The 16,027-nt window shown below is 46.7% G+C and overlaps 1 protein-coding gene across 1 annotated transcript; it reads left to right on the top strand.

Annotated features, from left to right (window-relative positions):
* Positions 1–9,414: 9,414 nt before the first annotated feature.
* Positions 9,415–10,226, top strand: LOC148782834 (uncharacterized). The gene is made up of 2 exons (XM_088860387.1): positions 9,415–9,714; positions 9,870–10,226. Exons 1-2 carry the CDS (start codon positions 9,415–9,417, stop codon positions 10,224–10,226), a joined length of 657 nt encoding a protein of 218 aa, XP_088716513.1.
* The last annotated feature ends 5,801 nt before the right edge of the window (positions 10,227–16,027 follow it).

Here is a 16,027-nt window from a genome sequence, read left to right as displayed (position 1 = left end):
AGCACACTAAAGAAAACTCCTCAGATAGGCAAGCAACAACATTCATACAACCGAGTACCCCCGCCGACGAATCTGAATGGCAATGGTTATTTTACCAAGCATAGGAACGAGGTCTACCCCTTTGAGAAGGAATGGTTCCCTGCACCGCTCTGGTTAATATTAGAATAGAATATGATTGAGCTTCTAGAAGCCAAGTTCCCTGAGCAAGCTAGACTCGATACTCAAGGACATTATTGTGCTTATCATCAAAGGATCAATCATCCCACAGATGACTGCTTCAGACTAAAAGATATTATCGAGGCCCTGATTCAGACCCCCTACACATGTTCAACCCTGGTGATGACGTAAAAAACTGCCCAGAGCAGTTTGATGAGGGGAACGACCATAAAAGTCCCCCACTTTTTTACCCTTCTTCTTCTTCTTCTTCTTCTTCTTCTTCAAATTCTCATCCTTCCTCTTCTCTGTCTCCTACTTGAAGGATCCAATATAAGTAGGACGCATCGAAAGCGGTTGGAAAAGACCCTGGCCCAGGCAGCCGGATTCTTAACTGTTGCTGATGCCTTGGCAGCTAAAGCTAAAGCATAGTCACCTTCTTCAAAGAAGCACAAAAAGTCAAAATCAAAGCACCCTAGTGGCCCCCTCAACCCGACTTTGAGTAGAGATTGAGAGATTCAAGGGGGCAAAGCTTCTACTTTCAGAAAGCTTGCCAAATGGTATAAGTCTGTGAAGTACCTACCAATGCGAGGCAAACGCGAGAAAACCGAGACGTATTTGCTTAGCATTACCATGAGATGCCTGGTTTAGACCCTGAAGTAACCGTCCACCGTCTCGGCATTGATCCAATTATCCAAATTGTCATGCAGAAATCAAGAAGGTTCAGGCATGATCTTTAAATGCAGATAGATGTCGAAGTAACCAAACTCAGACAAGCAGGCTTCATTCATGAGGTCAAGTACCCGAAATGACTAGCAAATGTTGCTCCAATCAAGAAGAAGAATGGCCAAATTAGGGTTTGCATTGACTTCTGCGACTTGAATACCGCCTGTCCCAAGGATGACTTCCCGTTTCCATTCACCAAGATGCTCATCTATTCTACTTCTCACTGTCAAATTTTTTCCTTCATGGATGGATACTTCTGGTATAATCAGTTATGGATGGCTCCTGGCGCCCGAAGATGAGGAAGCCACTGCATTCTTAACTCGAAAAGGGGTCTTTTGTTACACAATGATGCCTTTTGGATTAAAGAATGCTGGTGCCACATACCAAAGAGAAATGACGACCATCTTCAAAGACATGATGCACAACGAGGTTGAGTGTTATGTGGATGACCTGGTGGTAAAATCCGATGAGAAGGATGCTCACATATGAGACCTTGAAAAGGTGTACAAGCGACTACTCCTTCATCAACTTAAAATGAACCCGCTGAAATGAGCTTTTGGTGTGCGTTCGGGAAAGTTCTTAGGGTTCATTGTCAGACATCGAGGACTTGAAGTTGAGCTAGTCAAGATTAACGCGATCCATGAAATGTCGTCACCAACTACACTACGAGAACTGCGTTCTCTTCAAGGACAACTAGCATACATCCGTAGGTTCATCTCAAATCTCTCAGGTCGCTGTAAACCACCCTTTACACACCTGTTAAAGAAGGATACTCCGTTCATTTGGGACGAAGCATGTAAAGCAGCCCTTGATGAAATCAAGCAGTATTTACTCAATCCTCCAGTACATTCTACACTAGTGTTGGGAAAACCTCTGATACCATATGTGACTGCTCTAGACGAGTCACTCAGGGCCTTGTTAGCACAAATCGAAGAAAAAGAAACGACACTATATTATCTCAACCGCAGGATGTAAGGGATCGAGAAGAATATCCCCTAATGGAGAAGATGTGCTTGGCCCTAATCTTCCCAATACAAAAACTCCGCCATTACTTGCTTGGTCATGAAGTGAAACTCATATCAAAAGCAGATCTTGTAAAGTTTCTCATGACATGCCCCTGCTTGTTAGGGCGCCTTACTAAGTGGACATTATTGGTGATGGAATTCGACATCACGTATGTCTCATAGAAAGCCATCAAGGGCCAAGCCTTGGCTGATTTTCTCACAGCACACCCCGTACCAATGGAATCTCCGTTGTCGAGAGACCTCTGTGATGAAGAAGAGTTATATGCTGACCTTACTCGTGCATGGGAATTGTAATTTGACGGAGCCTTCCAATTAGACTGAGGAGGCATCAGAGTAGCATTCTCGACTCCAAAATGAGGATTATTTCTTTCTCGCTTAGGCCGGTTCTCATAATGAGGTAGAATATCAAGCCCTTATAATCGGGTTGGAGATAGCCTTCAAACTAGACTTGGAGCAGGTCAAGAGCTTTGGTTGTTGAAAGATATTTTTCATCATCATAGGCTGCCCAATAAAGCATAGCAAACAGTGGAAATCATGACAGTCTCAGAATAGCCCCAGAATAGGCCAAGATCTTCATGAGGACCCTCAAAGTTCTCCTCCCAAGTTTCGTTGCATTCCAACACGTCTAAGGTAGTGCAGACTGAGAAACAGTTCTAGCAGAATCGTCCTCAAGCACTCTGGAACGGACCCTGTAACTAGAGCTACATTTTCAGTGTCTCATTTTGCTATGGGACCACCGCAATTGGTCTAGGCACGGTTGAAAACTCTTAGGAGTCAAATTTTAGCTCGAACGGACACTCCAAGAAAACATTATAGTCAAACGAGTGAAACAGAAGGAGCCGAAAGCTATTCCTGTGCGGGCACCCTGCAACTCGACATCATTGAAGGGACAGTCATGAGCATTGACTTTCGATGCTCATATCTCACTCGTCCCAAGTCGGATCGCACTCAAATTTGGTGAGCATGTTCATTGCATCTAGACGAGAGATTTGATATGGGCACGCCCAGTGACGATACCCGAGCGTGAATAAAATCTAGAGAGAAGTTGCTGATCCATGAAGAAAGTGCAGGAAATTCAGCAGCGTCATGCCTCACTCGAGCGGCCGAATCACGCCGCTCCCAAGCCCAATTGACGCGAGACCAATTCCATCGCATGCGTAAGGTATCAGGACATCTTTGACATGAACCCCACACATATGAACAGTCAGATTCTGCACACAAAGCCGATGAAGCTATTACAAATTCTGTCGTAGAAATTCCAGATTCCAGCCAAAATTCCAAGGTTGCAAAATCTACATTCGGGTACGAAATCGAGCTGTGTTAGTTGCCCCCCAATCGTAATGACATGCTCAGTGTGATCTTGCAAAGAAATCATCGAAAAACATCGAGGAATGAGTAAACAATCAATCCGAAGTTTCAAGATCCATTCAAATTTCAAGTCACCTGATCGCGTACTAAAAACACGATCCATGGCTCGAAGGTGGTATCACATCGATCGCCATGCCAAGCTCTACAAGAAAACAATCATCTTTCGATCAATCGGGCATCGAAACGACCTTGGATCATCCATGAAAAATCATGCACGTTCTAGGGCAACACAAGGAGTAATTTAGAATTCCATGAATTGTTGGGAAGGGGGTGAATCTATCATTTTGCACCCTATTTTCTAATTTCTATTAATTAATATTAATCTTAATTTTCCAAAATTTGATCATCCACCCATGTTTGGGGCAAATTCAACTTATATGTACCACCATTGTACGCACCATAGGACAATCTCTCACAAAAGAAAGACTGTTTACTTAATACAGTTTCTCTTTCTTACCATTGTTGGGTCACGTTTGGAGAGAGAGAGAAAAATGAGAGAAACTTTTGATTGGTAGGCTTGATGTAGATCTTCTCTCTCTTTCTTTTCTTTTCTTCTCTTTCTTCTTCTTCTGCTTTCTCTTCCTCTCTTTCTTCTTCCTCTTACTCTCTTTCATCTTCCTCTTCTCCATCTAAGTTCCTCATGGAGGCCATGTGCAGCAGTGGCAGTGTCGTGCATGCCTCTCCCGTGGTGTCACAGGTCGTGCTTGGTGATGGCAGTGCCATGCGTGAGTCTTCTTCCCCTTCATTGCCACCCGCAGGGGTCTTCCCTTGTCGCTCACCTAGCGTAGACCGCAATATCGATCGACGCCCGCTAGAGGCCTCGCCAACATCTATCGCCGTTCGCGAGCTTCCTTCGTGGACTCGGTGCCCATCGCCTTCTACGAGCTTCCTCCGTGCGTTCCGGACTCATCACCGTTCTTCTTGCATCCCACACCTATCACCATGCGCCTCATGAGATCTGTCGTTGCGCGCTTTACAAATGGCTATCGTTGCATGCTCCATGAGAGGTTATCGCCGCCCTCACAGGGGCGCGTTACCTTCTTATGTTGCCAACGACGATGTCTAGTGTCGTCTATAGTCCTCTACTAACCCTCTAGCTATGAGCAGTAGCATCTAGCGCCATTCCAGGGTTGTGAAACTGCTACTCGACGGTCATGGGTGGCAACGCCTAGCGCCGTCGGGAGCCTATCCCCTCTACTGTCTCGCTCTCTTCCTCTTCATCCCCTTTACGTCTCCTCACTCTTTTCTCCCCTTACTTAATTGAGGGCAGACATAGCCTAGCGCTACCATATCGGTCTCATTTTAGTGTAGTATTGACACAATGCTGGTCTTGAGAACCATGCTCGTCTTGCTATCACTCCGAGTTGGTACCTTTTCGACCGTCATGCTAGTCTCGCCTCTTTGTCAAGTTTTATCCTCCTTTCTCTCTTTATTGGAAACCTTCCATTTCATCACTCCATCATATAAGCATGCGATGCCCTAATACAAGGGTGGGTCTCTTCGACCCACTGTCTCGCCAATTTACCATAGAAGTGTTGTGCAGAAAACAAGAGTGTTGTAGGTCAAGGGAGGTGATTCCGAACCTACTAAAGTAGCTTGGGGGATTTCTTCATGATTGAAGAGGGTGCCTACATGAGTCAGACCGAGTAAGTCTCGAACCCACCTTAAATTCCTCTCTCATCGATTGGTATACTTGCCCTTGCTCTTTCTCTGGAGTAAGGTTCCTAGAGAGCAATCTCAAATCTCGGGTTCACTAGAAACTCAAGCTACGTGCCACTAGATCACTTAGATCCGGAGCGTAAAATCAAGGCAATAACCAGCTTGTCGACTCCACTTCACCTTAGTAGGTTGACTCTTGTGTGACCAGTATCTTCTTTTACTTTCTACATTATATTCTATGGCACCTGGGTTGTTCAACCCATTCATCCGAGTCGGGGATTTTCTCATCCTCGCCTTCGTAACTGACACAAGGATGCGAACTGCTCAAGCTTCTTTCCCTACTCTCCCTCGGAGTCAAGACTGACGGTTCGACTCCCACGTTCTTGCCTGGGCTAGCACAAGAGGGGACTTAAAAGTCCCTGACTCCCCGCTTCCTCGCTCTGGTGGACCCTTCAACAAGGCCCCTTGCATCGGTGGCACGTCTTCCATGACATACAGCACGCACCCTGCTACTGGTAAGTCTCTTACCAATCATATTGCTAGGGAATGCCAGATGGCTGCCCCCATCACTCTTTCAAGAGGTAAGCAAATTGTCGTTACTCTTGAGATTCGCCGCAAGGAAGCACCCAATACTCTTTCACATCCCTGAACCTCTAGACTTAGAGGCTTGGCACACCAAGGCGGAGACTCTGCAGCCTTTACCTCCTACACACACCTAAGGGCTCGTGGTCCATTTACTCGAGCACATGAGGGTCGACCGCTTCATCCTCCCTCCCAGCACACATGGCTCCACTCTGTGAGAGATGAGATTCTGCCTCATCCCTCACAATATAAGCTCGTGGGTCTCGACCACCCAAGGTGGAACCAATTGACCTAGCTCGGGTTGATCCCCAAGTCACCTGGATGGCTTACCATAAAGGTGCACACGCATCCCTTGCAGGTCCCTTCCCGACCCCAACTCAGACAGAGTCATGAACCAACTCCTTCCATTGTTGTTCTTCCGACACCAGGCAAGCACCTCAAGCCCTAGTACTCAAAGGTCATCCTTAAGAGTACCATCTTGAGCCAGCCTATAGTCAGCCGTGCATTTGGGCCCCACAAAGGAACTCGGGGCAAAGACCTGATGTCAGACAAAGGCCTTCAGCCTCCAAGGCAAAACCCAGGCAGCCTTCTCTCCTTGGACCCCGCTCCTTGCTCCAACTCATAGAAACGACCCTTACATGTTCAAAGAAGGTGGGGTAGTCCAAGTCTCAGGCTCGGTACTGGAATGGGGTCCACAGCTACCTCAAGGTTTAGCAGAAGAGAGGCTTTTAGATCCTGACCAAAGAAGCCTCCAAGGCAGTCGAAGTTGCCACCCTTGATGACCTCCTTCCTCGTAACCCCTTTTTCCCTCATCAAACTCTAGAACCTGAGCGAGTCCAAGAGTATTGTTGGGTTGTGACTGCCCAAAATCCACGGTCCCAAGACCGTCGACAACTGGTCCTCAAAAGATCGGCATACAAGGCTCGAGTCCAGTCGGGGCAAGCTGAACCCCTGCAGACCGACTTGCTACCCATGACCTGTGGACCCGGGAGTCCACTCCTCCTCCTGGCTCTAACCTCCCAGAGGAGACGATCAGTATCATGGTGATCAATGACCCAAACGAAGCCGAGGAGGACAGAATGACCAGGTTCTAGGTAATGATGCAATCCATCCTTGAGAAATGGAATGCCTAGAAGCCTTTAGGCCCACTTCCTCTCACCATGAGACAGATTCCCCGATCGGTGAGGACACGGCTCCAAGGCAAACTCCCCCACCAGTTACCCAAGATAGTTCTGCCTCCTGCGGAGTCTCCCAAATTGAGATAGATGTTATGGTTGCCCATAGCCTAAAAAACAAGGCCCCAGGCATGCAAGAGGAGCCGCTCTACCAAAAGCATACCCTCTATACATTGACCAAGTACCCTTCCCTCCGAACTATCAAAAGGAGAAACTCCGCCTGTTCAAAGGTACTACGTCTCCGCATCAGCATACTGCTCACTTCCTGGTGGCCTGCCGAGAGACAGCAACTGACGAACGACTCCTCCTCTACCAATTCGTCGAGACTCTTGAAAAACCAACATTCAACTGGTATGCTCGGCTGCTTCCCAACTCGGGACGCATGTGGCCAGAGATGGAGCAATTGTTTTACCAACGCTTCTACGAAGTCTAGAGGAACGTGGAGACCATGACCATCGAACTCCTCACCCTAATGTAAGACCCTGGTGAGCTAGTTGACAAGTTCATCACCCGATGGAAAGAGTTGGCAACCTTCCATGTCACTCCCATGACTGAGAAAGAAGCGGTCTAGACCGGCATACAGAACGTGCTTCTTGGGATTGCCCTGCATGTCGAGGCATTCAATCCACCCTCCATGTCAGAGCTCATATCTAAGGCAGTTCGTAACCACTATAGCCCTATCAGCAACCCTCTCGTCAAAACTCTCGATCCAACACTCGAGGCAACCAAAAAGTAGTGATCAACATGGTCGTCACCATAACTGACACTAAGAGCACGGCTCCTCTAACCCTGGACCTTTCCAAGGCACAGACGTCTCCAACCAGAGGCAAGTAGTAGTCCTACAATTAGGTCCTGCCTCCTAAAAATTCTAAGAGAAAAGACTTCTGGATCAAGCACTAGAATACAGTTTACCCCTTCGATATGGAGTGAACTCTTGCACGGCTTCGATTGCTTCTAGAATAGAACATGATCCAACTACCGGAGGCGAATATTGCATAGTCAGCTTGGCAGGAGACGAATGAGAAGTACTACACCTATTACAGGAGAGTAGGCCACCCAACTCATGATTGTTATAGCCTCAATGACACTATCGAAGCCCTTATCAACAAGGGTCAAATAAAGCTCGAAGACTTGAAGAAAGCATTCAGTGCAACTGAGGCTTCTCACATAGTCACGATCCAACAGGATGATTTAGCACCCACTATTCTCCGTGCATTTTCCTCCATATTGCTCGAAGAAGGACTCGTCACTCCCAAGCCGACAAGGCAGCTCAAGTTCCTACCTCTAGGGACCGAGAACCTCTGGTGCGCATATCACCAGATACGAGGTCATGATGTCAGCGAGTGCACCGGCTTTCATAAGCTTCTAGTAGAGAAGATGCAGCAGTGTTAGGAAGTTCAAGGCAACCCATGAGGGCAGTTGGAATCTCGACAATCACTGACGCCCTATCCTTCCAAGCCAAAATCGAGTAATTCTCAGGCTCCCGCTCCCATGAGGCCTGCCACATGATCCAAGTGCATGAAGCACCTAGCTCGGAGTAAGCACCAAGTAATCCTAGCCATGAGATCATGGACTCCTCATTTGAAGCTGACCCTTCTGATGCATGGAGTGTAGCCAGAGACCGGTCCTCTCCCACACTCGGCCCCTCCTAAAAGACGATATGTCAAGATAATGGGTTTCTGTACTCGAGCTCAATGAAAATCTTTGTGAGTCCCCTAATGAGGAACTTCAGGAAGCTCCAAAAGAGTGGGAAGAAAGCGGTCAGGTCACGACTGATAAGCTTGAAGAGATCAACCTGGGAGATGAGGCCGACCTCTGGCCAACTTTCATCTCAACAAAGATGTCCCTAGAGGACAACAAACATTATATTTCAATCCTCCAAGAAAATCGAGACATCTTCTCCTGGCATTATCATGAGATGCCCGGTCTGGACCCTCAAATTTCTCTCCATTGACTCGGCATTGATCGGTTCATCACACCCATAAAGAAGAAATCAAGAAGGTTTAGACCCGACCTCGAGATGTAGATCAATGCTGATGTGAATAAACGCAAGCAGGCTGAATTCATACTTGAAGTCAAATACCCAAGTTGGCTGGCAAATGTCATCCCATTCAAGAAGAAAAATGGTCAAATCAGGGTCTTCGTTGACTTTCATTATTTAAACACCGCTTGCCCCAAGGATGACCTCCCCCTGCCATTCACCGAGATGCTTTTCAAATCCACGACTCATTACCAGATCTTCTCCTTTATGGATGCTAATCCTGGTTTCAATCAAATCAGAATGACACCAGAAGATGAGGAGGCCACTGCGTTTCTAACCCTAAAAGGGGCCTTTTGCTACAATGTGATTCCTTTCAGGTTAAATAATGCCGGTGCAACATACGAACGAGCCTTGACGACTATCTTCAAGGACATGATCCACAAGGAGGTTGAGTGCTATGTGGATAACTTGGTGGTGAAGTCTGAAACAAAAGATACTCACATACAAGACCTTAAAAAGGTCTTTGAATGGCTGCGGCATCACCAACTCAAGATGAACCCTTTGAAATGCGCCTTCGGCATATGCTAAAGAAAGTTCTTAACGTTCATTGTGTGGTACCGTGGACTGGAGATCGAGCTAGTCAAAATCAAGGCAATTCAGGATCGCTTACAACCCTTCATGAACTACAATCTCTACAAGGATAGCTTGCATACATTTAGAGGTTCATCTCAAGCCTTTCAGGGTAATGCAGCCCTTTTCAGACCTCGTGAAGGAGCACACTCCTTTAATATGGGATGAAGCGTGTCAAGCTGCGCTCGATGACATTAAGAAGCACTTGTTGAAGCCATCGGTACTCTCCACTCCAGTGTTAGGAAGGCCTCTTATCCTTTTTGTGTCTGCCCTTGATGAGTCACTCAGGGCACTCTTGGTGCCGAACAATGATGGACGGAGAGAGACAATGCTCTATTATCTCGGCCGGAGAATGCAAGGAGCTGAGAAGAATGACCCTCCCATCAAAAATATGTGCTTAGCCTTGAACTATACAGTACAAAAGCTCTGCAATTACTTGCTCGGTCACTAGGTCAAGTTAATCTCCAAGGTAGACCCGGTCAAGTTCCATATGACCCGGCCATGCTTGTCAGGACGTTTGTCCAAGTGGACATTATTACCTATGGAGTCGACATCACATATGTACTGCAGAAGGCAGTTAAAGTTCAAGCCCTAGCAGATTTCCTCGCAGCTCAACCACTCCCTTTAGAATCTCCCCTGTCGAGTGACCTTCCAAATGAGGAATTTTTTGCGGCGCTAACTCAGCCATGGGAGATTTACTTTGATGGAGCATTCCAACCTGATAGAGGGGGTGCCGGAGTTGTTTTCTTGACTCCCAATGGTGGAATGATTCCTTTATCCTTCTCAATTGCAGAGGCGTTTTCTCATAATGAAGCTGAGTATCAAGCCCTCATAATCGGACTAGAGATCGCCTTGGAGCTAGATCTGGAACAAGTAAACATCTTCGGCGACTCTGAGCTAGTCATCCGACAGCTTAAGGGGATTTAGGACGTAAGGAAGGATATTCTCAAGCCTTATCATGATACGACCAAATCTTACATAGCCCAGTTTGAGGATTTCTCCCTTAGTCATAAACTCGCAGGCTGATGCACTCTCAAAGCTCGGCACCACCATTCAATTGTCTTCGTTAGGGCCCACTCCAGTCTGGGTAACCGAATGTTGACATGTCGACTTGAGAACCAAAATTGACGCAGATGATGAAAGGGATGTCTTCCCTAAATGCCCACCTTACCCATTCAGGGCACTCCTTGCGCCCAAAGATGTTATTGAGGCAGAGCAAGAGATTCCCCAAGATAAAGAATCCAAGGTCAAGAAGCAGGAGCCCGAATTTTTTGGCCGGATGTGTGCATAAGATGAACAAGTCGAAGACTGGAGGGAGCCAATCATGGACTTCATAAAACATGGAAGGCTGCCTCCAGATCCAGCGGAACGTAACAACATACAATAGATATCTATCAAGTACACCCTTCTCAATGGGAACGTTCTCTTTCTTCAATCATTTGACGAAATTCTCCTCAGATGCGTCAATACTCAGGAAGCAAGAAAAGTACTCAAAGAAGTGCACTCGGGTATCTGTGGGCTGCATTAGTCCGGCCCTAAGCTCTACCAGCCCATACACAGGCTCAACTATTATTCGCCTTCAATGGTAGCTGACGCCCAAAACTATGCTAAGAGATTCCACGTGAGCCAGATTCACTCAAGCCTCATTCACCAACCCCCGGAGCCTCTCCATCCTACGGTGACATCGTGGCCGTTTTCCCAGTGGGGTATGAATATTGTGGGACCTATCGACCCTTCTTCTTCCTTGGGTCATGCCTTCATTCTAGTAGCGACAAATTACTTTTCCAAGTAGGCTGAAGCGATCCCTCTCAAGCAAGTTCCAGGGACAATTGTGGCGAACATTTTGTGGCACCACATCATCTACGGATTCAGGGTTCCGGACCGAACAATCTCTGATAATGCCCCCCAGTTCAGAAGCCATCATGTTGATCGCCTAGCCAACCAATTTGGCTTCTAGTGGAAATACTCGACTATGTACTACCCTCAAGCCAACGGTTTGGCTGAGGCATTAAAAAAAACTCTATGCGGGATACTCTGGAAGTCAGTTTCGAAGTCAACGAAAAAAAGTAGCAAACCAATCGAAGAAATGCTCTCCTCATCAAGAAGAAGCAAAACTACTTGGAGAAGAAGAAGCCAACCATTTCTGAGTCAACTTCAATCCATCTGATGAGGCATGACTAGCTTCCAAGGAACCTAACCATGACGGGACAACATGGACTTCATGATTATGCTGAAGGACTTAGCTTCCAACAGATTGCGATGGCATAGCCCTCTTGATTGCGACATCACCATCCATAGTCACCACCGTGCACGACTCAACGCCATGCATAGCCATCACCGTGCGCAACACAATGTCACGTCATACCATAACCACAAGCAAGCTCATGCCGCGTGAACCCATTGGTGCGAGGAGCACGATTCTAAAAGTGGTTGTCACCAACTGTGGCCTACAGACACGCGAAGGTAGCACTGCATGAAACTTAATGGTGCCCATGCCCTCATTGTGCCTCGGTTCCCACCGTCCCCAATTCTCAGGGGCCATTAACCCTCGTGTTTCTTTGGTTTCCCCAGCTATCTCCTCGTGGTTACGGTCAGCCTTCTCATGACCCTTCGCCTCCCCCGTAACCCTTCAGGTTCCCATTGACGTTTCCCTTTTCACCGAGAATTGACTTCTAACCCCTGGAAAAACCCTTCCCAGCAGTCTACTCGTTACCAGATTCAGCGAAAAGCAACCGAAAATTCCTGAAAGCTCCCTGTGACCCCGCATGTTTCCCTTCTTTCTCCATCTGCACTTCAACAATTCACCATAAGCTCACTGGATTCTACTGAGTTCCCGATGAGCCCACTGTTGTTCCTCCTTCTCCTCCAATAACCATAGGATCGATAGAGTCCACTAAACTCTCTGCAACCTCCCTTCAACCGCAGAAGGACCAAAGGAGCACTCAAACCCCGTCAAGGCACCTCTGCAAACAGGCTAAGGCCCAGAGAAACCCTGTTCCTTGCTCGGAGAGCCTTGACACTCTCCAAAGATGTTCGCAAGCACCTCGCGAAGGCCCACAACCCACTGAAGCTTGCCAGTAAAAGCTTGCTCTCTACTGTAAATTTCAGCCGGGAAGTTTTAGCCAGGAAATCTCTCCCCAAAATTCCTAAGTCCTCATCACATGACACTGTACGACAAGGGTTCAAACTATATGACCTTAAAACTGCATAGCCATGGTCCGAGCGATACGACATTAAAACTGTAACACACGGCATGACAAATGGCCCACACACATTATAACTTTGACCGAGAGATGGACCACCCTTTCCAAGGGTGTAATTCATCAACATCTCTGGTGAAGTTGGATGCTTGCAAAAGGTCATACTTACCCCTTTAGTCCTTAATGAATCCATTTCATTCCAACATCCCAGTGAGAGTCACATCCTATTGCGACCCACTATCCCCAGGGAGTTAGGTCCATGCTTATCTTATCAACCCCCAGCAGGGTTACGCTTATACTCCAGACTGCCATTCCAAGTGGAGTTACATGAAGCCCCATCATTATCCCTGTGGAGTAACACAGGCCCCTCTAATCCCCAGTGAATATTCGCTTTCACTTGCCACTCTTTGTAGGGCCATCATCTTCAAATAGCCTAAACTACTTTATCTCTAGGGAGTCAAATTTCTATTCACAAACCTATTCTCAATGGAGCTTCATCCACATGGTGACACATGTAATGGTCCTTGCTGCATGACCTGAAACTACACAGTCATGGTCCGTATTGAATGATCTTAAACTACATAGCCATGCTCCATGTTGCATGACCTTAAACTGCACAGCCATGGTCCAACCTATATGACCTTAAACTGTAGTAGAGGTCTAGTTGCACGACTTTAAACTGCTTGGTCCTAGTTTCATGACTTTAAAATGCATAGCCATGGTCCATGCTACATCACTTTAAACTACACAGTCATGGTCAAAACTATAGGACCTTAAACTGTAGCGGAGGTATAAATGCACGACGTTAAACAGCATGGTCCTAGTTGCATGACTTTAAAACATCATAACCATGGTCCATTCTATATGACCTTAAACTGTGTAGCCATGGTCCAAACTATGTGACCTTAAACAGTAGTGGAGGTCTGTTGCACAACCTTAAACTGCACGGTCCGAGTTGCATGACTTTAAACTACATAACTGCAGTCCTAGCTATATGACCTTAACCATAGTTCATGTCTTGACCGCATGATGTTAAACTGCTTTGCCCAGGTTCAGGAGGCATGACCTTAAAAACACCCCCGGATACACGCACACCCCCTTTTACGTGCATCTTCACGCACGTCCTCGTGTGTGCACACCACCTCCATTACCTCTCCAGTGAGACCACACAAGCGCACATGCCTTTTACGTGCATCTTTGTGCATGTCTTCCCTAACCGACTTGTTCGTGGGCACGCACCTTCTTCATTACCTCCGTAGTGAGTCCATTCATTATACCATCTTCCACTATTCCCCAGTGACTCTTACCCATGCTCACAAAATGGCAAGCCATCTCGCCACCCATACTCGCCATCAGCTAGTGGGGCACCATTAATCACCCATCTCCTCAAAGTGAGACAAAGCCACCCTACTCACTCATCATCACTACGATCCAACTAGATGACCCTAAACTACAGTGCACGTCCTGGCTACATGACGTCAAAAAGCATCGCACAGGTCTCGAAGCCACAACCCTAAAAACATGCCTTCACAAGAAAATAGACATGGTCATGAAACCATGAGTAATACAGTTATGTGGAAAATAAAGTCCAAGTGCGGTACCCCAGAAGGGCATCATAAGAAAAAACAGATGCAAAGGGTGGACATGACTGCAAGGTCATGAGTAAAAGAGCACAGAAATAACAGAAGTTGGTGAAAACCATCTTTACGGTACCATTTCGCTTGTCCAAGTGAAAACCCGCAAACAGGTGCTTGGACCGACGACACAGGTTGACGCATGATCAATGCCTCAGGTAACACTCAATTTCTAAACAATCACAATCTTGATGAAGTCTACCTAAAATCCTCAAATGTCAAACATCAACAAACACAAAATGGCTCACCAGGGAGTGAGAAACACAGAAGAACTCCCGCACTTCAAACATCAACAACATGCCTCACCAGGGAGTGAGAGCCGCATAATATTTCCTAACAACAACAAGAGTCCTCGAGGTTGAGCTCGATGACCAAAGGATCCCATTGAAATGCAAAGGACAATCATGAAAGCAAGAAACTGACAAAGCCAGGGTCTAACCTGCCACAGGCTTCAGAGTAATCCTCGTCAAATCCTATAGCCTACATGGGACCAGACTTTTAGGATAGGTCAGAACCCCCGACGGGACCCCACTAAATGGGACCTACAGAGATACCCTAAGCATCAAAAGCAAACCTGGTGTAGCAATGAACAATACCGACCAAAAGGATCTTAGCACTTGGCCTCCGTGCAAGCCTGATTTTATCCGAAGAGGTCCCTACAAAGGCCTAACGCTTCAAAATAGCAAGTAGTCCCTTGAGGGTGAGGACTTCGAGAAGATCCCTTGGGCCTGATTCTGTCCGAGGAGGTCCTTATAAATGCCTAACGATTCAGAATCGCAAATAGTCCCTTGAGGATGAGGACTTCGACTAGATCCCTTAAGCTTGATTCTGTCCGAGGAGGTCCGTACAAATGTCTCATGCTTCATAATCACAAATTGTCCCTTGAGGGTGAGGACTTCAACAAGATCCCTCAAACTTCTCGAATGACTACACTTCTCGATTTTCTCAAAGTACAACATTCGATGGGCCATGCTATTGAAAGATATTTTTCATCATCATGGAGCCCCCACTCAATAAAGCCTAGCAAACAATAGAATTCCTGACAGTCTCATAACAGCCCCAGAAGGCGTCAAGATCTTCATGAGGACTCTTAAAAGTCTCCTACCAAGTTTCGTTGCATTCCGACATGTCTAAGGCAGTACAGATCGAGAAATAGTTTTAGTAGAATCAACCTCTTGCACCATGAAACAGACCCTATAACTAGAGCTACATTTTTGGTGCCTCAACTTGATCTGGGACCATCGCCATTGGATCCGGCATTATTGAAAACCCGATTGAAAACCCCCTGGAGTTAAAGTTCAACTCGAACAGACACTCCAGGGAAATGTTATAGGCCAAAGAGTGAAACAAAAAGAGTCGCATGCTATTTCCGTGTGGCCACCGTACAACTCTACACCATTGATGGGACAATCACAAGAAGTGACTTTTGATGCTCATATCTCAGCCGTCCTAAGTCAGATGGTGCTCGAATTTGGTGAGTATGTTTATCCCATCAAGACAAGTGATTCAATATGTGGCACGCCCCATGACGATAACCGAACGTGAATAAAAGCTAAAGAGAAGTTTCTAATCTGGGAAGAAAGTGCAGGAAATTCAACAGCATAGTGCCTCGCTCGAGAGGCCGAATCACGCCACTCGTAAGCCCGATCTACGCGAGACTAATTTCATCATGTGTGTAAGGTCTCAAGTCATATTCGACCTAAACCTCGTACATGATGAACGGTCGAATTCTGTACACAAAGAGATGAAGCCATTGCAAATTTTGTCGCTAGAATTCCAGATTCCTGCCAAAATTCCAAGGTTGCAAAATCTTCGTTCGGGCATGGAATGGAGTTGTGTTTGTTGCCCACGATCGTAACGGCATGCTCAGTGTGATCTAGCAAAGAAATCATCG

This window comes from Amborella trichopoda, chromosome 3 (genome assembly GCF_054954075.1).
Source record: "Amborella trichopoda isolate Santa Cruz 75 chromosome 3, AtrichopodaSantaCruz75HAP2 v2.0, whole genome shotgun sequence".
NCBI classification, from domain to species: Eukaryota; Viridiplantae; Streptophyta; class Magnoliopsida; order Amborellales; family Amborellaceae; genus Amborella; species Amborella trichopoda.
This window is presented reverse-complemented; position numbering and strand designations above follow the sequence as displayed.

Coding starts and splice junctions, on each gene's coding strand:
- LOC148782834 (XM_088860387.1), top strand. CDS start 9,415: ATGCAGCCCTTTTCAGACCTCGTGAAGGAGCACACTCCTTTAATATGG. Junction 9,715..9,869: donor GCTTAGCCTTGAACTATACA/GTACAAAAGCTC, acceptor TATGTACTGCAG/AAGGCAGTTAAAGTTCAAGC.